The following is a 25,018-nucleotide window of genomic DNA, read 5'->3' as shown; positions in this document are numbered from 1 at the left end:
GGGCAAGAGTGAGTGAGACACATCTATTATTCCAGCACTTTGGCAGGCCCAGGCCGAAGGATCACTTGACGCCAGGAGTTTGCAACCAGCTTTGGCAATATAGCAAGAGCTCCTCTGTACAAAATATTTTTAAAATACAAAAAAATAGGCCGGACGCGGTGGCTCACGCCTGTAATCCCAGCACTTTGGGAAGATGAGGCGGGAGGATCACGAGGTCAAGAGATCAAGACCATTCTGGCCAACATGGTGAAACCCCAACTCTACTAAAAATACAAAAATTAGCTGGGCATGGTGGCAGGTGCCTGTAGTCCCAGCTACTCCGAAGGCTGAGTCAGGAGAATCGCTTGAACCCGGGAGGCAGAGGTTGCAGTGAGCCGAGATCGTGCCACTGCACTCCAGCCTGGGCGACAGAGCAAGACTCCGTCTCAAAAACAAACAAACAAGCAAACAACAAGAACAACAACAAAATAGGGCATTTGGTGAGGATAACTGAGTGCTTTGCCCATAGTGACTGCTGATTAAACGTTAGGTATTGTTACTTATTTTGTGTATGATTGTTGACCTCTTCCATTAAATGAAAGATACATGAGAGGAAACAGGTTCACTTGGTCACTCCAGAAACTTCAGCACCTAGAACAGAGCCTGGCCCATTAGGCACTCAGTAAACATTTTTGAATGAGTGAATGAGGCAAGCGCAATTATGAGCCCCCACTTTCCGGATGCGGAAGTGGAAGTGGAGCTTTAGGATCACGAAACCAGAAAGTGGAGGAGTGAGGATTCAAACCCAGGTCAATCTGGTTCCAAAGCTTCTACTGTTCGTCTCTGTGTCCAGGGGGAATTCTTTTTCGGCTCTAGACTTCACTTCTCCTGCCTCTACTCTAGATGTTTACCCTCGTTGGAGACTTGAAGAAGGCGGTCCAATATTCTCGAAATCCATTGTCGGGTTTTCTACCCTCCCCTTTTCCCCCACAACTTTCGAGCCATCTCTGCCTGACACGCGGGCTAGTCCAAGCCTCACAACCGGGCCTGTGCCAAAGCCCGGACTGGATAATGCGGTTGTGGGAGGCCAGGGCTCTAAGGGCGGAGCTAAGGGCCTGGGGCCGCAGACAGAGTGGTGGGGAAAGTTAGGGAGGGACTAACAGACCGCGAGGGGAGGGATTTAAATTCCGAGGGCAGAGCTAATCCTATAAGAAGGTCCTGTCCAGAGCTCTGGAGACGTACTATACTATAAACCCTTGGAGGTTCAGGGGGCGGTGCTAATGATTCTGTGGGTAGGAATAAAACTTTAGCACCCGCAAGATTCTGGGGGTGGGGCTACGAGCCTGAGGGTGGGCCTAGATGTAATAAACAAGAGCTCCCTGGGCAGGTTTGGGGCTCTAAGGTCGGGCCCTGGCCTTAGGGAGGGGGCTTTTGGAAAATCCAATGAAAGTCTAAAGAGGTTGTGGGGATAGTGGAGCGTCTGCCTCCACACCACCCTCCTCCCGGAGCTCGGGGCTGCGCTTCAGGCTGAAAGCAGGAAAGGCCCTGCCCCTTCCAATCCCTCTGCATCCCTATTGGTGGAGGGCCCTGCGCGACAGGCTCTCATTGGTTCTGAACGGGCGAGGAGGGGGATCTAGAGAGACTACACTCCGGTTGTGGGCGGGACCAGACGGTACCTAGGGGGATCCGGGCGCAGCCAATCCTGGCCCGAGGATTGTGTTGGGGGGCTTGGCAGGGGGTGTCCCGACCCCCCTTTCTGGGCATCCTGGGGATGACCCCAGCGCCGGGCCCGGCGCCGGCCGCCTGATGCCAGGCGAGCTGAGCTAGGGATGCTGGAACGAAGGGCGTTGCTATGGCAACGGGAGGCAGGGCCTGGTGGGGGGGACCGGGCCCGGGCTGGGACCGGGGGGGCCGGCGGTGGCTGTGGTGGGGCGATGGCGGAGCGCGGCCCGGCCTTCTGCGGCCTGTACGACACGTCCTCGCTGCTGCAATACTGCAACGGTGAGACCCCTCCTCAGTTCCGACCTTGGCCCCGCCCAAGGCTGGACCTATCTCTTCTTGCCCCAACCTCCTCCTTCCAAGTCCCCATCCCCCTCCCTTGCTGAAGATCCCCCTTTTCTCTCCCTCAGCAGGACCCTGACCCAAAAGCAAGGTCCCTGGTCCCCAAAACCTAGATCCCAGCTCCCCATCCACTTGGATCCTCCTCTACTCTCGAGGTGGCTAGACGGAGAGGAGAGAAGGGGGCAGAACCCGAAGGAACCCGGGATTGGAAGGGGGAACGGCCTGGGGGTCGATTGGGCCTGGAAGTCTGCCCTTTCTCTCTCCCCTCAAGCTTCTGGAATGCTCCCCTATCTCCATAGCAGGGGGACAGACAGCGGGGGTGGGGGTAGATTTGGTGTTGAGTTGAGGGCAGAGTGTGGGACTGGAAAGGGACGGCCAGAGGACTTTGCTTCTAGGATACCTCCCAAATCCTCTGGCCCTGGCCCTCCCATGCATTAGCACCATCCCTTCTCCCTAGACAAATGGGTGTGATACCAGAAGGGCCACTGTGGGTGTCGGGCTCAGGTGAGGGGAGATAGGAGAAGAGGGGAGTTGGGAGGGAAAAGTGGGAAGTGAGGCCTGGTCTCTGGGAAAAAGAGCTGAGGATGGGGGGATGGTCAGGAGGGAGCAGAGGGCTTGAGTCACAGGGGTGGGGATGGTGGAGGTGTGGGGATTGGTAGGATGGGCTGGCCAAGGCCTGACAGTGCAGCTGGCCGCTCTGGGTGGGGCAGAAGGGTCAAGATGAAAGCACCTCTATTTAACTCAGTTTGGAGGTTCAGTCCTCTGGGCACACACCCTAGTGCCAGGGACCACTGGAATTGGCAGGGGACCCAGAATGCTTATTTTGTCCTCCTCTGTCCCTCTAAGAGCCAGAATGACAGGGTGGCCATTCCTGTTGAGTATGGATTCTTCCATTGAACGGCTGTGTGTCCATATAACAAGTAATGTCACCTTTCTGGGCTTCAGTACCCTTCCTCTTCCTCTCCTCCTAAAATGGATTATGCTACTACAACTACTAGAGTTGCCAAAAGCATTAGGTATCATAAAAATACTTAATCCTATTCTGGATTTATCGAGCATCAACATGAGCCAGGAACGTGCTAAGTGTTTTGCGTGAGCAGTGCCTGGCAAATGTAAGCTCACAGTAACAGATGCCATTTTTCTGGTCGTATTATTAATGGTAGGTAGGACCAGGCTGAGCACAGGAGGTGATTGGGTCCCCCGCCCCCACCTACTGGCTGAGTGATATTTGGCGTGTCTCTGCACGCTCCTACTAGCCTCCTTCCTTAGTTTCCCGTCTGCAAAACGTGATGCCAACAAGACCCCTAGAGGTTTCCCCCTGTTATGAGTTCTAAGTCCTGACGGCTCACTCCTTCTGACCTCAGGAGGCTCCCACCTCCCTCTGCAGGTCCAGGCACCGGACCTGGGAGGCGCTGAGTGGGGGGCAGGGCGGGCAAGCCTCGGCAGGCGATTGGACTACGGGGGGAAGGAGGGAGGAGCGGCGGCTGCACTGCGGAGCCCAGAGGGCCAGCTGCGCGGCCTGTGGACGCGGGATGGCAGGGGCGAGCTCCACGCCCTGTCCCCGTCTAAGCTACCACCTTTACTTCCACCAGGCTGGGAACCAGGGCTTCCTTGGTTGTGGTCAGCAATGAGTCTGGGTATGAGTATTCTGGGGGAAAAGAGGAAGAGGGGCCACTTGGGTCTCCGCCCCTCCCACTTTGGGAAAATGAGCAGGGTTGGGGGGGCCACTCGGGGAGTCATTTTGGCTGCACCCATAGGCTGGAGAGCCAAATCTGGGGCGCGGGGTACAGAGGCGAAGAAAGAAGGGGAACAGAAAAGAGGAATGCCTGCTGGGGAAGAGTTTGGTTGTCAATCCGGTCTGCATCTCCCTTGGGTCTTCTGGGTCTGCGATGCGCTGCCTGCAATCCCCAAATCCGCCGCCAGGGGCCGCCGAAGCTCTGTCTTTGCAGCTGGCTCTAGGGTCGAACCCCACAGTGAGGAGAGGAGGGGAAACGGAGAGGCTAGGCATGAACTTTTGGCTTGCAAAGTCTTAGAAACAGTGAAGAGACGTTGGTATTCATAACAGAGTCTTCGTCGGAGGATGTTGGGGATCAATTCTAGAACTTTAGTGTCATTAGGAGTAGGTTGGTGTCATTTTGCAAATGCTCTTATCACTCATAGATACTTAACGTCTTAGTCATAGAATCATAGAATTTTTTTTTTTTTTTTTTTTGAGACGGAGTCTCGCTCCGTCGCCAGGCTGGAGTGCAGTGGCGCGATCTTGGCTCACGGCAACCTCCGACCCCCCGGGTTCAAGCGATTCCCCTGTCTCAGCCTCCGGAGTAGCTGGGACTACAGGCACGCGCCACCACGCCCGGCTAATTTGTGTGTGTGTGTGTGTTTTAGTAGAGACAGGGTTTCATCATGTTGGCCAGGGTGGTCTGGATCTCCTGACGTGATACGCCCGCCTCGGCCTCCCAAAGTGCTGGGGTTACAGGCGTGAGCCACCGCGCCTGGTCACGTCTTAGTCATAGAATCTTAAAGCCAGAGCGAGAGGCTCCTGGGTTCACAGACTCTTAGAAAATAAGAGGGAAGGGACTTCCCCAAGGTCACACGGCCAGCGCGCTGCGGCAGAGAGGAGTGTGGGGATGGGTTGGAGAGCTGTGGGGATTTCCTTCCCCCTTCAGAGTCCTCTTCCTTGGCCCATGTCCAAGTGTCCCAGCCCCAGGTAGCGGGACAGGAAAGGGGCGTGGCCGGCCCCCCGCTTAGACCCAGGAAGGCAGGAGGGACCCCTTGGGCACTGGAGCTCCTGGGTGGCCCTGCAGCCGGCACTCCCCCGTCTTCCAGATGACAATTTATCGGGCACGAGCGGTATGGAAGTGGACGACCGCGTGTCGGCGCTGGAGCAGCGGCTGCAGTTACAGGAAGACGAGTTGGCGGTCCTAAAGGCGGCGCTGGCGGATGCTCTGCGTCGCCTGCGGGCGTGCGAAGAACAGGGAGCGGCGCTGCGAGCGCGGGGCACCCCCAAGGGCCGGGCGCCTCCGCGCTTAGGCACCACTGCCTCGGGTATCCCCGTTAGACTGGAGGGGTGGGAGGGGGAGGACCGGGGCCTGGTCCTCATACTCACCCTCTTCTGTCCCTAACCCCATCCCTCCAGTGTGTCAGCTCTTGAAAGGCCTTCCCACCAGGACGCCCCTTAATGGCTCGGGACCCCCGCGGCGCGTGGGTGGCTATGCCACGTCCCCATCCTCTCCCAAGAAGGAGGCGACCTCCGGGCGCAGGTAAGGCACAAGGCCGTGACCGCCAGCCTCTTCCAAGACCTCGTGGGAGACAGAAGTGGTTTGTTTGCCTGAGCTCCAGCAGCAGAGGGTGCAGGGAGGATCTCGCTTGCTCACGGCACTCGCCTGCTGGCCTCGAAGGCTCTGCCCCCAACTGCGTGCTCTCTTTTAGCAGTGTCCGCCGCTACTTGTCACCAGAGCGCCTCGCCTCGGTGCGCCGCGAGGACCCCCGCAGCCGGACCACATCCTCCAGCAGCAACTGTAGCGCCAAAAAGGAAGGGTAAGAACTGGGGCGGCGTCAAGCCGCAGAAAGAGATAGGGAGGAAATGGTCGAGAAATATAGTCATGCCCCAGGCCACGAGGTCGTAACCTAGAGTGGGGCCAGCTAGTTCAAAAGCGGGGACAGTGCCAGAGCCTTGGAGGGACCAATCTTGAGGTGGCACAGTAACAGTGGAAGGTCTGGGAGGGCGGAGTCAATATTAAGGGGCGTGGCCAGAGTTTTTGGGAGCTGGACGGTCAGGTCTACTGGATGAGGAAGTCAGGGAGGAGCTTGGCTTATGGGCGTGGTTATTAAAGTGCAGGAGAGGCCCCGTTGAGTTTCAGGGATGAAGTCAAGGCAGCAGCCACAGAGTTTTTGCAAGGAAAGAGGTAGTCTGAGGAATTCAAGGGTGCAGCCAGAGTGTTCGCCTGGGCGAAATTAAAATCTGGGGTACGGAGTAACAGAGGCTGAGACCAGGTGGAGGCATTCCAGATTCCAGAAGCCTTGACATCAAAATCAGGGGGCACTGCCAGGTGGAAAAGGGCGTGGTTTAAAGGTTAGGCGGGGCCGTAGGGGCGTGGTCAAGTGCCAAGAGGTGGAGCCAACTTGGAAGCCTCGAAGATACTCACATAAGGAATACGTGAAAATGGACGTAATCAGAATGCCTGGCGGGCCGGAGAAGGAGCGTTGGCGGGAGGTAGCAGTCAATTCTCAAGCAACTGAGTCAACTCAGGGACAGGGTCAGAGGGGAGGAGGTGGTTGAGATCAGAATGATAGGCGTGGTCAACTCCAGAGGCGGAGCCATACTGAAGATCTGGACCGACTCAAAACCTAAGGCTAGAATTCTAGCAGTTTGGGAGGCGGAGGCGGGAATCATCGCTTGAGCTCAGGAGTTCGAGACCAGGCTAGGCAAAATAGCGAGCCCTCGTCTTTACTAAAAATGAAAATAAATTAGGACTGGCGCGGTGGCTCACGCCTGTAATTCCAGCACTTTGGGAGGCCTAGGCGGGTAGATCACAAGGTCAAGAGATCGAGACCATCCTGGCCAACATGGTGAAACCCCCTCTCTATTAATAATACAAAAATTAGCTGTATACAAAACGTGCCACGTGGTGGCGCGTGCCTGTAGTCCCAGCTACTCGGGAGGCTGAGGCAGGAGAATCACCTCAACCCGGGAGGCGGGGGTTGCAGTGAGCCAAGATCGCACCACTGCACTCCAGCCTGGTGACAGAGCAAGACTCCGTTAAACAAACAAACAAAAAAACAAAAAAAGAGAGAGAGAAAGAAAATAGCCGGGCGTGCTGGCCTGCGCTTGTAGACCCAGCTACTTGGGAGGCTGCGGCAGGAGGATTACTTGAGCCTAGGAAATTCGAGGTTTCAGTGAGCCATGATCACGCCATTGCACTCCAGCCTGGTCGACAGAGCGACACCCTGTATCAAAACCAAAACAACACAAAACGAAAATCACCCTAAGGCTGGAGTTATGGTGCAGTGGGTGTGGTCAGAGCTAGGAGGCCACGCAAGGGCAAGACCAAGGTCAAAAGCTGCACATTTCAACTCTGCTCAAACATAGCAAACACAAATACAGCGTTATGTATACTCCAGGCACTTCCCAATAATTAACCAATTTCATCCTCGCAACTACCCCCGGGAGGCGTGGGTACTTTTATTTATTTATTTATTTATTTATTTATTTATTTATTTATTTATTTATTTTGAGACGGAGTCTTGCTCTCGTTGCCCAGGCTAGAGTGCAATGGCACAATCTCAGCTCACAGTAACCTCCGCCTCCCGAGTTCGAATGATTTTCCTGCCTCAGCCTCCCAAGTAGCTGGGATTACAGGCGCCAGCCACCACTCCAGGCTAAGTTTTGTATTTTTAGTAGAGACGGGGTTTCACCACGTTGTCCAGGCTGGTCTTGAACTCCTGACCTCAGGTGATCTGCCCGCTTCGGCCTCCCAAAGTGCTGGGATTACAGGCGTGAGCCACCGCGCCCGGCCGGGTACTCTTATTATCCCCATTTTTTAAATGAGGAAACCGAGGCAGAGGTTGGACGACCTGTATACACTGCTAGGAATTAGCAGAACTGGGGTTTTAACTCAAGCAGGCGCGCTCCCGAGTCCATGTTCTCAACCACTCTCCCCCACCCACCCTGAAAGAACCTGGGATCGGGAGTCCACAGCCCGGGATGTGTGACCCAGTGGGACCCTCTGGCTCCAGGGGCGGCCGTGGAGGGCGGGGCAGGGGCGCGGCGGCCCGGGCGCCTCCCAGGGCCGGAAGCGGCAGAGCCGGTCCCGGCTCCACCCCCGGCCCCGAAGCTCCGCCAGCCGCCGCCATGAGTAGCTTTGGAGCTGGGTGAGACCCTTTCGCAGACCACCCCCCATCTCCTCTCCGCGCTCCCGGGGCTTAGATCTCAGGTTTCCCCCATCCCCTGGGACCCAGGCCGGCGTGGGGACACGCCCCTTCCTTTAAACTCTCCCCGCTTCTCCTGCTGCTTGACGTTTGGGGTGCTGGGGGAACTGCGGGTGGGGAGCGTTGGGGAGCACCTTGCTGATTAGGAGAGAAGGGTCCTTGGTGACTCCCTTCTTCCAGGATCGCGTCCCTGCCACTTCGTGCTGTGTGATCTTTGGCGATCACTGCCTCTCTGGGCCTGTGTCTTAGGCTCTGCAAGATCAACCGAGCAAAGCACACGGCCTGCAGAGAGGCAGCGCTCTGCCCCTTACTCGGCCCAGTTTTCATCGGAGACCTCCGGGGAGCGGTGGGGGTGAAGGAGCGGTTTCTCCCCTGTTGTGAACTGACTACTAAGACCTTTTTTTTTCTTTGTCCTTTACTGACAGCAAAACCAAAGAAGTTATCTTCAGTGTGGGTGAGTGGGGAGATGGGGAAGGGCTTGGTGGAAGCTTGCTTGCTGGGGTGACAGGCTGGAGCCAGAGGTCAGGAGTCCTGGCTACTGGGTCTTTGCCTCTCTGGCCTCAGTTTCCCTGCCTTTAAAAAAATAAATAAATAAAGCTGGAAGAGGAGAGGGAATAGGGATGGGGCTCGTGTCAGTGCCTGACCTCTGGGGGTGTCCTGGCAGAGGATGGCTCCGTGAAAATGTTCCTGAGGGGCCGCCCTGTGCCCATGATGATCCCAGACGAGCTGGCACCCACCTACAGCCTGGACACACGCTCGGAGCTGCCTTCTTGCCGGCTCAAGCTGGACTGGGTGTATCCTTTTGCTGGAATCTCCTCGGTGCTCCCATCCCCTCAGGAGGAAATAGAAAGGCCGTCAAGGCAGCTCAGGCCTGTAATCCCAGCACTTTGGGAGGATCGTTTGAGGCCAGGAGTTTGAGACCTGCCTGGGCAACACACAAAAAAAGCACAGCACGTTCAAGGGCTACGTGGCCAGAGTGGGATTGGTGCATTTGAGCAACAAAGAGTTAGGAATGGCTGGGAACCCGGGCTCTGGAGTCTGACAGAGATGGGTTCAAATCCCAGTCCAGCCCGTAGCTGGCTGTGTGACCCTGGAAAAGTCGCCTTGACTCTGAAAAATGAATTTCATGATCTCAGGTTCATAGACCTGTGAAATAATGTGTAAAGGTACTGAGCTCATAGTATGCGCCCCATGCACAGGGATTGATAAAATACTAACTCAGCACGTTGAGAGGCCGAGGTGGGTGGATCGCTTGAAGCCAGGAGTTTGAAACCAGCCTGAGCAACACAGCAAGACCTCGTCTCTACAGGAAATAAAATAGCAGATACAGAAATGAAAAAAAACAGCCCAATCTCAGCCACCATGGAACTCACAGTCTTATTGGGGAATATGAGCAGTTAACAAATAAACCAGATAACTATCAGCCTGGACAACAAAGCGAGATTCCATCTCTACAAAATTTTTTTTTTTAATTAGCCAGGCAGGCTGCATGCATTGGCTCATGCCTGTAATCCCAGCACTTTAGGAGGCCAACACTAGTGGATTGCTTGAGCCCAGGAATTTGAGACCAGCCTGGGGAACATGACGAGACTGCATCTTTACCAAAAATATACAAAAAATTTGCTAGGCATGGTGGTGCATGCCTGTAGTCTCAGCTATTTGGGAAGGGGAGGCAAGAAGATCACTTAAGCCCAGGAGATTGAGGCTGCCTCTTCTGTCGTTTATAAGGACACTTGTGATCGGATTTAGGGGCCACTCTGATAATCCAGGATGATCTCATCTTGAGATCTATAATTATATCTGCAAAGACCTCATTTCCTTGTAAGGTCACATTTGCAAGTTGTGCGGATTAAGAAACAGACATAGCCCGGGCGTGGTGGCTCTGCCTATAATCCCAGCACTTTGGGAGGCCGAGGCGGGCAGATCACCTGAGGTTGGGAGTTCAAGACCAGCCTGACCAACATGGAGAAACCCTGTCTCTACTAAAAATACAAAATTAGCCAGGTATGGTGGCACATGCCTATAATCCCAGCTACTCTGGAGGCTGAGGCAGAAGAATCCCTTGAACCTGGGAGGCGGAGTTTGCCGTGAGCCAAGATCACACCATTGCATTCCAGCCTGGGCAACAAGAGCGAAACTCCATCTCAAAAAAAAAAAAAAAAAAGGAAACAGATATTTTTTTTTGGAGTGGGAGGGGACCATCAGCCCACTACAGGGGTGAGAGTGGAAACAGAAAAACCTCATTCCAATGACTTTGTTGAGTCTGGTCCTCAGCCAGTGTGTATGATGCAAAATACATTCCTTGTCTGGGCGCCAGTGGCTCAAGCCTCTAATCCCAGCACTTTGGGAGACCAAGGTGGGTGGATCACCTGAGGTCAGGAGTTGGAGACCACCTGACCAATATGGTGAAACCCCATCTCTACTAAAAATACAAAAATTAGCCTGGCATGGTGGCATCTGCCTGTAGTCCCAGCTACTTGGGAGGCTGAGACAGGAAAATTGCTTGAACATGGGAGGCAGAGGTTGCAGTGAGCTGGGATCATGCCACTGCACTCCAGCCCGGGCGACAGACTCTGTCTTAAAAAAACAAAACAGGCCGGGTGCAGTGGCTCATGCCTGTAATCCCAGCACTTTGAGAGGCCAAGGCAGGCAGATCATGAGGTCAGGAGATTGAGACCATCCTGGTCAACATGGTGAAACCCCGTCTCTACTAAAAGTACAAAAATTAACTGGGCGTGGTGGCATGTGTCTGTAATCCCAGATACTCAGGAGGCTGAGGCAGGAGAATCGCTTGAACCAGGGAGTCGGAGGTTGCAGTGAGCTGAGACTGTGCCACTGCACTCCAGCCTGGAGACAGAGTGAGACTGCGTCTCAAAAAAAAGAAAAATAAATAGGCCGGGCGCCGTGGCTCCCAGCACTTTGGGAGGGCAAGGCAGGTGGATCACGAGGTCAGGAGATTGAGACCATCCTGGCTAAAATGGTGAAACCCCGTCTCTACTAAAAATACAAAAAATTAGCCGGGCGTGGTGGCAAGTGCCCGTAGTCCCAGCTACTCGGGAGGCTGAGGCAGGAGAATGGTGTGAACCCAGGAAGCGGAGCTTGCAGTGAGCTGAGATCGCGCCACTGCACTCCAGCCTGGGTGACAGAGTGAGACTCCGTCTCAAAAAAATAAATAAATAAAAATATAAATAAATAAATAAATAAATAAATAAAAACAACAACAAAAAAACACATTCCTTAACCGGCCCCTGGGTGGCTCCAGCTATGGCTACCGTGGCCGAGACTGCCGGGCCAACCTTTATTTGCTGCCCACCGGGGAGATAGTGTACTTTGTGGCCTCCGTGGCCGTGCTGTACAGCGTGGAGGAGCAGAGGCAGCGACACTACCTGGGACACAACGATGACATCAAATGGTGAGATGTGGGACGGAGGGGAAGGGAGGGAACTGTGGCCGGGGGTGGAGCTCCAGCCCCTGCCCCTCTAGGCCTCTTTTCACATCGCTGCCGTGTGGGGTTTGGGGCAAGGCTAAGCCTTTGCTCCCTCTCCAAAGCCACCAGCTGCCCTCAGGCTGAATTCAGTGGGAAACTGTGGATTGAGTATCAATATTTCAATATTTCAGATGTTTTAGTTGGGTGTGGTGGTGAGTCCCTATGGTCCCAGCTACTCAGGAGGTTGAGGCGAGAGGATTACTTGAACCCAGGAGGTCGAGGCTGCAGTGAGCTGTGATTGAGCCACCGCACTCCAGCCTGGGTGAAAGAGGAAGCTCTGTCTCAAAAAAAATTCAGACAGTGAATTCACTCAATGCCTGGATCTTTTTCTTCTTTTGAAAATCTGGGCAGCGAGGTGGCTCACGCCTGTGAAACCAGCACTTTGGAGGGCCAAGGCAGAAGGGTCGCTGTAGCCCAGGAGTTGGAGGCTGCAGTCAGCTATGATCCTGCCACTGCACTCTAGCCTGGGGTACAGAGCGAGACTCCATCTCTTTTTTTTTTCTTTTTTTGAGAACTAGTCTCACTCTGTCGCCCAGGCTGGAGTGCAGTGGCACGATCTCGACTCACTGCAACCTCCCCTCCTGGGTTCAAGCGATTCTCCTGCCTCAGCCTCCCGAGTAGCTGGAACTACAGGTGCCCGCCACCATGCCCAGCTAATTTTTGTACTTTTAGTAGAGACAGGATTTCCCCATGTTGGCCAGGCAGGTCTCAAACTCCTGACCTCAGGTGATCCGCCCATCTTGGCCTCCCAAAGTGCTGGGAGACTCCGTCTCTTAAAATAAAAAAAAAAAAACAACTGAATAGGCACTCCAGACAATTCCTGGTGGTTGGAGCAGGGTGGTGTCAGCCCCCTTAAATAAGTGTGCTCTCCTGGCCACTATGTGAGGTGCGTCCTGCTGGCATTTGAGTTAGAGACCCCAGGCCTAAGTCTTGCTTCTGAGCCAGGGTAGCCGGAGGGCATCCGCTTACTGCTATTAATTGACTAAATACATGTTTATTGACTAAACTCAACCAGCCAATTTGTGGAATGAATGTCCTGGGTCGCTGTGAGCCTCCTCTCTCCCACTGAGCCCTGGTCTCTCTGTCCCTTTTTTCTGCAGCTTGGCCATCCACCCAGATATGGTCACCATCGCCACGGGACAGGTGGCGGGCACCACTAAGGAAGGGAAGGTAATGGAAGGGAGGGGAAAGCAGAAAAGAGTGCAGGACACAGTTGTGGGGGACAAGCAGCTGGCACCCCCAAGGTAACAAGCCTCTCTTCCTTGCAGCCACTGCCGCCCCACGTGCGCATCTGGGACTCAGTTTCCCTCTCCACCTTACACGTGCTGGGCTTGGGGGTGTTTGACAGAGCCGTGTGCTGTGTGGGCTTCTCCAAATCCGTAAGTCCTTCGCCCACCCTAACCCCGCCCCGTCGCCCCGAAAAGGAGGGCAAGTGCCCGCACCTTTTCACCCGCCCCTTGGGTTGAGGGCTGGGAATTCTTCTGGAGGCGTGGCCAGCCTCTGTGACGTCACAATGAGGGCCGTGCCCGGCCAGTCCTCTCAGGCATTTTAAACCCAGTGCCTAGGGCCCAGCTGCTCCTTGCCCATTTGCAGGCGGGTTTTGGCATGTCCAGGCAGAGATAAGTACAGAAAGCGAGAGTAAGCCTTTAGGAATTTGGAGAGCAATTTGACAGCACCACAACATCCAAGTGTGTGATTGTGGGCTTTTTTTAAAAAAAATCATATTTTGGCTGGGCATGGTGGCTTATGCCTGTAATCCCAGCACTTTGGGAGGCTGAGGTCGGAGGATCATGTGAAGTCAGGAGTTTGAGACCAGCCTAGCCAACGTAGTGAAACCCGTCTCTACCAAAAAAAAAAAAAAAAAATAGCCTGACGTGGTGGCAGATGCCTGTAGTCCCAGCTACTCAGGAGGCTGAGGCAGGAGAATCGCTTGAACCCGGGAGGGGGAGTTTGCAGTGAGTCGAGATCGTGCCACTGCACTCCAGCCTGGGCGACAGAGCGAGACTCCGTCTCAAAAAAAAAAAAAAAAAAGGCCAGGCGCGGTGCCTCACGCCTGTAATCCTAGCACTTTGGGAGGCCAAGGCGGGCAGATCACAAGGTCAGGAGTTTGAGACAAGCCTGGCCAACGTGGTGAAACCCTGTCTCTACTGAAAATACAAAAATTAGCTGGGCATGGTGGAGGGTGCCTGTAATCCTAGCTACTCGGGAGGCTGAGGCAAGACAGTCGCTTGAACCTGAGAGGCGGAGTTTGCAGTGAGCCGAGATCGCACCATTGCACTCCAGCCTGGGTGACAGGGCGAGACTCCAACTAAAAAAAAAAAAAATTCTAATTAGCTGGGTGTACTAGTGTGGGCCTGGGCCTGTACTCCCAGCTACTTGGGAGGCTGAGGTGGGAGGATTGAATGAGCCTAGGAAATCGAGGCAGCAGTGAACTGTGATCACGCCACTACACTCCAACCTGGGCGATATGGCCGGACCCTGACTTTAAAAAGTAAAAAATAAATAAAAATTAGTCAGATGCGGTTCATGCCTGTAATCCCAGCACTTTGGGAGGCCAAGATGGGTGGATCATTTGAGGTCAGGAGTTCGAGACCAGCCTGGCCAACATGGCAAAACCCCATCTCTACTAAAAAGATTCAAAAATTAGCTCGGTGTGGTAATCCCAGCTGCTCAGGAAGCAGAGGCAGGAGAATCACTTGAACCTGGGAGGCGGAGGTAGCAGTGAGCTCAGATCCCACCACTGCACTCCAGACTGGGGGACAGAGTGAGACTCTGTCTCAAAAAAATATATAGATAGATAAAAATCATATTTTACATTTTTATCATATTTGATTAAAATATTGGTCTTCAATGGATTCGGGAGTAAAAAACAGCCAGTCTCCTGCACAGATACTTAAGAAGCACTGGATTGGCGCCTCACCGGTTTTCTGAGGCCAAAAGAAACATTTAAGAGCTTGGAGTGGGAGTAAGCCATACTGTTACCAAAGGTGTGGAGAAGAAAATAAAACCTTGCCAAATCAAAATTAACCTGTATTTAATGAACGGTATAAAAGCCCAACATTGGCCGGGCGAGGTGGCTCATGACTGTAATCCCAGCACTTTGGAAGGTGGAAGCGGGTGCATCATCAGAGGTTAGGAGTTCAAGACCAGCTTGGCCAACATAGTGAAACCCTGTCTCTACTAAAAATACAAAAATTAGGAGGGCATGTGGTGGCATGTGCCAGCTACTTGAGAGGCAGAGACAGGAGAATCGCTTGAACCAGGGAGGTGGAGGTTGCAGTGAGCCAAGATCACGCAACTGCATTCCAGCCTGGGCAATAGAGTGAGACTCAGTCTCCAAAAAAAAAATAAAATAAAATAAAAACAAAAACCCAACATAATACCAGCTTTGTTAACTGCTGAATTTCACCTACATCAGTCATTCTATATATATGTAAATGCAAATGAGATGATGTCAGCAAGAATTCCTGGCTAGTGGTGCTGGCTGCAGAGAAACAATAGCTGAGGGCAAATGAGATGAGTTTCTTAGGGATGAGTCATTTCAAGGCATAGTATGAAACCATTTCAGATGCCTCCACAACTTCTAATGGAGGGTGTATTTTAATGTGTTTCCTGCGAAATGGCCAGGGCCTTTGAAGGTCTTTTTTTTTTTTTTGAGACAGAGTCTCTCACTGTCGCCTAGGCTGGAGTGCAATGGCGCGATCTTGGCTCACGGCATCCTCTGCCTCCCAGTTCAAGCGATTCTCCTGCCTCAGCCTCCCAAGTAACTGGGATTGCAGGCGCCTGCCACCACGCCTGGCTAATTTTTTGTATTTTTAGTAGAGACAGAGTTTAACTATGTTGGCCAAGCTGGTCTTGAACTCCTGACCTTGTGATCCACCTGCCTCAGCCTCCCAAAGTACTGGGATTACAGGTGTAAGCCACCACGCCTGGCTTTTTATTTTTTATTTTTAATATTTAAATTTGTTTTGTTTAAGAAACAGGGTCTCCCTATATTGCCTAGGCTGGCCTCAAACTCCTGGGCTCAAGCAATCCTCCCACCTAGGCCTCCCAAAGTGCTATGATTACAGGCATGAGCCACTGTGCCCAGCCTGAAGGTTTTAAAACAGGCCTGTGTGGTAAATGCCTTGGTGGGGATTGGGGGAGGATGGGCCCTGACTCCCCTTGCCTCTGTCCCCCTCCTCTCTCCTCCTCTTTAGAATGGGGGCAACCTGCTGTGTGCAGTGGACGAATCCAATGATCACATGCTCTCAGTGTGGGACTGGGCCAAGGAGACCAAGGTGGTGGATGTCAAGGTGAGGTGACTTTTCTCATCCCCTCCCGTTGGGTGCCACTGTGGGACTTGCCCAATCTCAGTGGTTAGGAGTCTGCAATCAGATAGACCCCGTGTTTAAGCACTGGCTTTCCTCCTTGCTGGCTGTGTGACTTTGAGCAAGCTGCTTGCCATCTCAGAGCCTTGGTGGTCTCATCTATAATATGAGGATAATAGGCTGGGCAAGGTGGCTCACACCTGTAATCCTAACACCTTGGGAGGCTGACATGAGAGGATTGCTTGAGCTCAGAAGTTTGAGATCAGCCTGGGCAACATAAGGAGACCTATCTCTACTTAAAAAAAAAAAAAAAATGCCAGGCGTGGTGGCTCACACCTGTAAGCCCAGCACTTTGGGAGGCGGAGGCAGGCAGATCAGCTGAGGTTGGGAGTTCGAGACCAGCCTGACCAACATGGAGAAACCCTGTCTCTACTAAAAATACAAAATTAGCCGGGCGTGGTGGCACATGCCTATAATCCCAGCTACTCGGGAGGCTGAGGCAGGAGAATCTCTTGAACCCGGAGGCAGAGGTTGCGGTGAGGCAAGATCACACCATTGCACTCCAGCCTGGGCAACAAGAGCTAAACTCCGTCTCAAAAACAAAAAACAAAACAAACAAACAAAAAAACTGGCACTGAAAAAAAAATTAGCTGGGTGTGGTGTGCACCTGTAGTCCCAGCTACTTGGGAGGCTGAGGTGGGAGGATCGCTTGAACCTGGTAGGTTAAAGCTGCAGTGAGCCATGATTGCACCATTACACTCCAGCCTGGGCAACAGAGTGAGACCTTGCCTCAAAAAAATAAGTAAATAGATAAAATAAAATGGGGATAATGGTAGCATCTTCCTTGTAGGGCCTTGGTGAGGATATGGGGATATGGGGTACGGTTACGGTGGACCAGGCCCAACAGAAGGGTGGGTTTGAGGTGGCTGCTGACTCTGCAGCCCTGTGGTGTCTCGATTTGCCTATCTGAGAGGTGGCCTATTTTATGGATGAGGCATGGTGAGGGGAAGAGATACTTGCCTCAGGTTGCACACCTGTCCTGGGCTGGGGGCAGGAAACCTGGGTTTGTTCTATTTATTTATTTATTTACTTACTTACTTTGAGACAGAGTTTCGTTCTTGTCACCCAGGCTGGAGTGCAATGGCATAATCTTGGCTCACTGCAACCTCCACCTCCCAGGTTCAAGCGATTCTCCTGACTCAGCCTCCTGAGTAGCTGAGACTACAGGTGTGTGCCACCATGCCCGGCTAATTTTTGTATTTTTAGTAGAGACGGGGTTTCACCATGTTGACCAGGCTGGTCTCGAACTCCTGACCTCAGGTGATCCATCTGCCTCTGCCTCCCAAAGTGCTGGGATCACAGGCGTGAGCCACCATGCCCAGTGGAAACCTGGGTTTTGGATCAAGGCCCACTGTTTGGGTAAACAGAAATGGTGGTGAGGCTGTGCTCTGGAATTAGGGCTAGATGAGCTGGGTTCCACACACAACTCTTGCCTAGCTGTGTGGCCTTAGGCAAATGTTTTACCCTCTCTGAGCCTCACTTTTTTTTTTTTTTTTTTTTTTTTTGAGATGGAGTCTCGCCCTGTCACCCAGGCTGGAGTGTAATGGCATGATCTTGGCTCACTGCAACCTCCACCACCTGGGTTCAAGTGATTCTCCTGCCTCAGCCTCCCAAGTAGTTGGGATTACAGGTGTGCGCCACCACACCTAATTTTTTTGTATCTTTAGTAGAGATGGAGTTTCGCCACTTTGACCAGGCCGGTCTCGAACTCCTGACCTCGTGATCTGCCTGCCTCGGCCTCCCAAAGTGCTGGGATTACAGGCGTGAGCCACTGCACCCGGCCCTCTCTGAGCCTCACTTTTTTTGTGACACGGAGTTTTCCTCTTGTTGCCCAGGCTGGAGTGCAATGGCGCGATCTCGGCTCACTGCAACCTCCGCCTCCCGGGTTCAAGCAAGCGATTCTCCTGCCTCAGCCTCCCGAGTAGCTGAGATTACAGGCATGCTGCACCACGACCAACTAATTTTGTATTTTTAGTAGAGACGGAGTTTCTTCCATGTTGGTTAGGCTTGTCTCAAACTCCCCACCTCAGGTGATCCACCCGCCTCGGCCTCCCAAAGGGCTGGGAATACAGGAGTGAACCACCGCGCCCAGCCTGAGCCTCACTTTTTAATTTGCAATGAGGTGGGCATAATGGCCTTGACCTCACAGGGTGATGGAGTATTAAAGGAGCTAATGATTGTAAAATGTTGAGCACAGTGCTTAGGGCAGAGGAGAAGATCTCCAAGTGTCTGCTGTTTTGTTAATGATGAAGAAGATGATAATGCTTCGCTGGCTTGTCCTGCTTCCTGTACTTTAATTTACTGTATAGGAAAGATACTGGCCAGGTGTAGTGGCTCACGCCTGTAATCCCAGCACTTTAGGAGTCTGAGGTGGGAAGATCACTTGAGGTCAGGAGTCTGGAGACCAGCCTGGCCAACATGGTGAAACCCCATCTCTACTAAAAATACAAAAATTAGCCAGGTATGGTGGCATGTGCCTGTAAATCTAGCTACTTGGGAGGCTGAGGCAGGAGAATCGCTTGAACCTGGGAGGCAGAGGTTGCAGGAGCCGAGATTGTGCCACTGCACTCCAGCTTGGGCAACAGAGCGAGACTTGTATTCAAAAAGGAAAAAAAAAAAAAAAAAAAGAGGCCGGGCGCAGTGGCTCACACCTGTAATCCCAGCACTTTCGGAGGCTGAGGCGGGTGGATCACGAGGTGAAGACTTCGAGACCAGCCGGGAAACATGGTGAAATCCTGTCTCTACTAAGAATACAAAAATTAGCTGGGCGTGGTGACACCTGCCTGTAATCCCAGCTATTCAGGAGGCTGAGGCAAGAGAATCGCTTGAACCTGGGAGGTGGAGGTTGCAGTGAGCCGAGATTGCACCACTGCACTCCAGTCTGGGTGACAGAGCGAGACTCCGTCCTGGAAAAAAAAAAAAAGAGAAGTTCAGGTGTGCAGCATACAACCCAAACAGCCATTTAGGGCAGTCCTGTGAGGGGCGGGTATAGTAGCCTTGGGCACTTTGAGGTCCTCATTCAGAATCTCCCCCACCCCCCAAAGTGCTCCAATGAGGCTGTATTGGTGGCCACCTTCCACCCCACGGACCCCACTGTGCTTATCACCTGCGGGAAATCTCACATCTACTTCTGGACCTTGGAGGGGGGCAGCTTGAGCAAGCGGCAAGGCCTCTTTGAGGTGAGTGCCAGGGGTTTGGGGGACAGGCTGGCCCTGAGAGAGGTAGTCAGGGACAGGCGGGGAGGTAGCAAGATCCCCCAGAGGGTGGCAGGGGTTTGGGATTACAGGGATGCTGAGATGTTGCCTGCTGGGGCCTCAGTTTCTTTCTCCGTACCGTGGTGATGATCCACCCTAACTCTGGAGTTAAGAGGGTGGCGGGGCACCATGAGGTGGAAGGATCGCCTGAGCTCATGGCTGCAGTGAGCGGTGATCAAATGATCACTCCAGCCTGGGTGATAGAACGAGACCCTATCTCAGGAAAAAAAAAAAGTTGTGAGGATTCAAAGGGATGAAGAGTATAGCAGTTTCTAGCAGACAGTAAATGCTCAATAAATGGGTACTGTGGCAAGGTGGCTCTCGCCTGTAATCCCAGCATTTTGGGAGGCTGAGGTGGGAGGATCCCTTGAGCCCAGGAGTTTGAGACCAGCCTGGGAAACATGGTAAGACCTCATATCTACAAAAAATACAAAAATTAGCTGGGCATGGTGATGCGCACCTGTAATCCCAGTTACCTGGGAGGCTGAGGTGGGAGGATCCCTTGAGCCCAGGAGTTCGAGACCAGCCTGGGAAACATGGTGAGACCTCATATCTACAAAAAATACAAAAATTAGCTGGGCATGGTGATGCGCACCTGTAATCCCAGCTACCTGGGAGGCTGAAGTGGGAGGATCCCTTGAGCCCAGGAGGTTGACACTGCAATGAGCCATGATGGCTCCACTGCACTCCGGCCTGGGTGACAGAGTGAGATCCTGTCTCAAAAAAAAAAAAGCAAAAAACCAGGGGTGCTGCGGTTGTCAATATGATGGATAATCAGAGAACTCAGAGGCTGCCTGGCTGAAAGAGCCACAAGCTAAAGCAGACAAACTGAGTGGGAAGCAGAGGGTGGGAAGACACAGGGCTTCCTCCCATAGGGCTCATTGCCTTTGGTGAGAGATGGGGCTTCCACCCCAAAAGGGAAGCCCAGAGAACACTGGGCACGGAGATGAAACAGAGACACTGAGAAGGTGGAGTGAGGCAGGGAAGGGGACCTAGAGAGACAGACTGAAGATGAGGAGGGAGGAGGAGAGACAGGATGAATGAGGCGCCCACAGGAGGGGAGAAGTCAGGGGGACCAGGCCGGGCGCAGTGGCTCACGCCTGTAATCCCAGCACTTTGGGAGGCTGAGGGGGGTGGATCACTTGAGGCCAGGAGTTCAGACCCGCCTGGCCAACATGTCAAAACCCCGTCTCTACTAAAAAAATATGAAAATTAGCCAGGCGTGATGGTGGGCGCCTGTAATCACAGCTACTTGGGAGGCTGTGGTGGGAGACTCGCTTGAACCCGGGAGGCAGAGGTTGCAGTGAGCTGAGATTGCGCCACTGCACTCCAGCCTGGTGACAGAGCGAGACTCCGTCTCAAAAACAAAAACAAAAACAAAAACAAAACAAAATTAGCTGGCCGTGATGGCGCAGGCCTGTAATCCCAGCTACTTGGGAGGTTGAGGCAGGAGAATCGTTTGAACCCCGGAGGTGGAGGTTGCTGTGAGCCGAGATGTGCCACTGCACTCCAGCCTAGATGAAAGGCGAGACTACGTCTCAAAAGAAAGAGTCAGGGGGACCAGAGAGAGGGCAGGAAGTGGGCCCAGGGGTAGGAAAGCGAGACAATTGTGGTCAGAACCTCTAGGCCACCAGAGCACTGCAGGCTGGATGGAGGCAGGTGGGAGAAGGGATGCTCCACGCAGAGCCTTACCCCAAACGCATAGATAGAGGGGACTGCCTGGCCACAGTCCTGGGTGACAGATGACCTCTGGGAGGCTACCTGCTTCAGTGACGCTCTGACGCCTTCCTTTCCTCCCCCACCTTAGAAACATGAGAAACCGAAGTATGTGCTGTGTGTGACCTTTTTGGAAGGTGGCGACGTGGTCACGGGGGACTCTGGGGGGAACCTCTATGTTTGGGGCAAAGGTCAGTGTCACCCCATCTGTTTGGTCCCCAATCCAGTCTTCCCAAACACTCCTGGCTCTGCCTCCCTTCGTGGAATGCTGTTTGTGTGGAATGAGTGTAAATGGATGTCCGATTCCAACACCTTCGTCAAGGTTCAGCTCAAGTATCCCCATCTCCAGGAAATCTTGATTGACTCCCCCCTGCCTTGCCCTCTGGAAATCCCTTGTTAGGGATCAAGTCCAGATTATCAATGAATGGGTTAGCTCAGTTGTGGTTAGATGATGCATGGATGGATGGGTGGATGGAAGGAAGGATGGATGGGTGGATGGAAGGAAGGATGGATGGGTGGATGGAAGGAAGGACGGATGGGTAGATTAATGGATACATGGACAAGTGCTTTGTCCCAGCGTGTGGATCAACGAATGAGTGAATGAAGGAATGAATGAAGGTGTGATCCTAGGAAATGGATGGAAGAATAAGTAAATCAATGTGTCATCCTCCTTAAAGGGAGCGTCACTGGGTAAAGGAACAAATGAGTGGTTGTTACCACTAATGGCTAGCTATGTTAGTGAATAGGTTTTGTTTCAGGCAGTGGATCTATACAGCCATGAATGAATGAGTGAATGAGTGAGTGAATGAATGAATGGTTGTTTCAGCCAATGGATTAATGTGTTATGAAGAACAGATTGTTCCAAGAAGTTAATAAATGATTGGATGAATAAATGACTTGTCTTAGCCAATGGTTGGGTGAAGAAATGATTGTTCCAACCAATGGATGACTTTATTAACAAACTAATAGGATGAGGCTGGGACAGTGGCTCATGCCTGTAATGCTAGTACTTTGGGAGGCCAAGGCAGGAAGATTGCTTGAACCCAGGAGTTCTAGACCAGCCTAGGCAACATAGTGAGACCCCATATCTACAAAAAATTTAAAAAAATAATAACAATAACATGCTGGGCGCAGTGGCTCACGCCTGTAATCCCAACATTTTGGGAGGCCAAGGCGGGTGGATCACCTGAGGTCAGGAGTTCGAGACCAGCTTAGCCAACATGGTGAAACCCTATCTCTACTAAAAATACAAAATAATTACCCAGGTGTGGTGGTATGCACCTGTAATCCCAGCTACTTGGGAGGCTGAGGCATGAGAATTGCTTGAACCCGGGAGGCGGAGGTTGTAGTGAGCCAAGATTGCACCACTGTACTCCAGCCTGGGTGACAAAGCAAGACTCTGTCTCAAAAAAAAAAAAAAAATCGGCCGGACATGGTGGCGGGCGCCTGTAATCCTAGCTACACGGGGGGTTGAAGCAGGACAATCGCTTGAACCCTGGGCAGAGGTTGCAGTGAGCCAAAACGGTGCCACTGCACTCCAGCCTGGGCAACAGAGTAAGACTCCATCTCAAAAAAAATAAAAAATAAAAATAAAAAAGAGAGCCCAGCTCACCTGGAGGAAGTGATACCACATTTGAGTCTTGAAGGATGGGAATTAAAGAGAATTATTGTTTCTTCCTCTCCCACCTTGGTCTCCTCCCTGACCTCACAGTCTTCAGCCTCGCCACCTCCAATTTGGTTTGTTCCCAGAAGCAAATGTAAATCTGACCCAGTCCCTCCCCTTCCATTGCTCCCAGGTTCCCTTGTGACAAGTCCGTGCTCCTTACCGAGGCCTCCAGGACCCTGCCTGGTCTGACCCTGCTGTCTCCGGCCTTGACATGCATGCCCTTGTGTGTTACACTTAATCACACCACATCTCTATTAGTTCTCTCAATTATCCATGTTCTCGCCTACTCTCTGCTTTTTGTAACAGAAACTTGTTCCTTCCACTTGGAACATTTTCCCGCCCTCTCTAGTCCCAGCTGACTCCTACCCCACCTTCAGATCCTCGCTCAGCCATCTCCTCCTCCAGGAAGCCCTCCCTGACTCACCTGGCTGAGTGGAGCCCTCTATAGGATCTTAGTCTTCCGGGTGTGCACCTGAGTCTTCTGGGCCTCGACACCTGGGGTTGGCGCTGACTGTAGTGAGCCCTGCAAGGGTAGGGTGTGAGGTTGCCTTGGTCACCACTGTGTCCCCATATGAGCCTGGGCCCAGAGCAAATACTGGTTAAAGAATTATTGATTGAATGGGTTAATGGATGAAAGAATGGATAGGTAGATTGCCAGATGGGTAGATAGAGGGGTGAATGGTGAATGGGTAGATAGATTGGAAAATAGAAAATGGGTGGATGTTTGTTTTTTGGGTCTTGTTGTTGTTGTTGTTGTTTGTTTGCTTGTTGTTGAGATGGAGTCTTACTCTGTTGCACAGGCTGGAGTGCAGTGGCTCGATCTCGGCTCACTGCAATCTCTGCCTCCCGGATTCAAGCGATTCTCCTGCCTCAACCTCCCGAGTAGCTGGGACTATAAGCGCATGCCACCAAACCCAACTAATTTTTGTGTTTTTAGTAGAGATGGGGTTTCACCATGTTGCTCAGGCTGGTCTTGAACTCTGACCTCAAGTGATCCACATACCTCGGCCTCCCAAAGTGCTGGGATTACAGGCGTGAGCCACCGCGCCTTGCCAAAAATGGGTGGATGGAAGGATGGATTAACTGGTGAATGGTAGTTGAATGAAAGAGAGGATGGGCTGGTGGAGGTGGCTGGCACCTGTAATCCTAGCACTTTGAGGGGCTGAGGCAGGAGGATTGGTTGAGCCCAGGAGTTTGAGAACAGCCAGGGCAACATAGTGAGACCTCATCTTTACTTTTAAAAGTTTTTGGGCTGGGCGTGGTGGCTCACGCCTGTAATCCCAGCACTTTGGGAAGCCGAGGCAGGCAGATCACATGAGGTCAGGAGTTTAAGACCAGCCTGGCCAACAGCAAAACCCTATCTCTACTAAAAATACAAAAATTAGCCTGGCATGGTGGTGAGCACCTGTAATCCCAGCACTTTGGGAGGCCGAGGCGGGCGGATCACGAGGTCAGGAGATCGAGACCACGGTGAAACCCCGTCTCTACTAAAAACACACAAAAAATTAGCCGGGCATGGTGGCGGGCACCTGTAGTCCCAGCTACTCGGAGAGGCTGAGGCAGGAGAATGGCGTGAACCCAGGAGGCGGAGCTTGCAGTGAGCCGAGATCGCGCCACTGCACTCCAGCCTGGGCAACAGAGTGAGACTCCGCCTCAAAAAAAAAAAAAAGAATTTTATTTTAAGACAGGGTCTCACTCCAGCGCCCAGGCTGGAGTGCAGTGGTGCCATCACAGCTCACTGCAACCTCTGCCTCCCAGTCTCAAGTGATCCTCCTGCCTCCCAAGTACCTGGGACTACAGGTGCCCCCACCAGGCCCAAGTAATTTTTGTATTTGTTGTAGAGATGAGGTTGCCCAGGCTGGTCTCAAACCCTTGAGCTCAAGTGATCTTGGCTCACTGCAAGCTCTGCCTCCTGGGTTCATGCCATTCTCCTGCCTCAGCCTCCCAAGTAGCTGGGGACTACAGGTGCCCGCCAGCACACCTGGCTAATTTTTTGTATTTTTAGTAGAGACAGGGTTTCACCGTGTTAGCCAGGATGGTCTCGATCTCCTGACCTCATGATCCACCCGCCTCGGCCTCCCAAAGTGCTGGGATTACAGGCACGAGCCACCTAACCTGGCCACCTGCCCTCTCTTTTTAAAAAATTGTCTTTATTAGGTTGGGTGCCATGGCTCACGCCTGTAATCTTGGCACTTTGGGAGGCTGAAGCGGGCAGATCACTTGAGTCAAAGAGTTCGAGAGCAGCCCGGCCAACATAGTGAAACCCTGTCTCTACTAAAAATACAAAAATTAGCCGGGCGTGGTGGCACATGCCTGTAATCCCAACTACTCCAGAGGCTGAGACATGAGAATCACTTAAACCCAGGAGGCAGAGGTTGCAGTGAGCCAAGATCGTGCCACTGCACTCCAGCCTGGTTGACAGAGCAAGACTTTGTCTCAAAAACAAAACAAAGGAAAACAAAACGAGAGAGGGCAAATGAATGGATGAGAGGTGGGTTGATGGATGGATGGCAGGGTGGCCGACTGGATGGATCAGTAGAGAGATGGGTGGATGAAT

At 52.7% G+C, this 25,018-nt stretch overlaps 1 protein-coding gene across 7 annotated transcripts in view; it reads left to right on the top strand.

Annotated features, from left to right (window-relative positions):
- Positions 1-1,625: 1,625 nt before the first annotated feature.
- EML2 (EMAP like 2) overlaps positions 1,626-25,018 on the top strand; it is a 36,441-nt gene continuing 13,048 nt past the window's right edge. For 2 of the 7 annotated variants that reach the window (XR_004026430.1, XM_030796347.1), the window contains exons 1-12: positions 1,626-1,980; positions 4,867-5,085; positions 5,177-5,300; positions 5,473-5,577; positions 8,394-8,422; positions 8,633-8,762; positions 11,231-11,380; positions 12,556-12,625; positions 12,724-12,834; positions 15,655-15,750; positions 18,870-19,004; positions 20,887-20,986. Coding sequence is in view for 5 of the 7 variants with exons in the window: in XM_030796347.1 (XP_030652207.1) it covers positions 1,809-1,980; positions 4,867-5,085; positions 5,177-5,300; positions 5,473-5,577; positions 8,394-8,422; positions 8,633-8,762; positions 11,231-11,380; positions 12,556-12,625; positions 12,724-12,834; positions 15,655-15,750; positions 18,870-19,004; positions 20,887-20,986 (1,441 nt within the window). In the remaining 2 variants the exon portion in view is untranslated. Of the gene's footprint in view, positions 1,981-2,710; positions 3,678-4,866; positions 5,086-5,176; positions 5,301-5,469; positions 5,578-7,845; positions 7,912-8,393; positions 8,423-8,632; positions 8,763-11,230; positions 11,381-12,555; positions 12,626-12,723; positions 12,835-15,654; positions 15,751-18,869; positions 19,005-20,886; positions 20,987-25,018 lie in introns of those variants that run through there. The other 5 variants (XR_004026429.1, XM_030796346.1, XM_030796350.1 and 2 more) reach the window with 4 other exon arrangements.

Source organism: Nomascus leucogenys, chromosome 17, assembly GCF_006542625.1.
Source record: "Nomascus leucogenys isolate Asia chromosome 17, Asia_NLE_v1, whole genome shotgun sequence".
In the NCBI taxonomy this organism is placed as follows: domain Eukaryota; kingdom Metazoa; phylum Chordata; class Mammalia; order Primates; family Hylobatidae; genus Nomascus; species Nomascus leucogenys.
The sequence above is the reverse complement of the archived record's forward strand: the minus strand, read 5'-3'. Positions and strand labels throughout refer to the sequence as shown.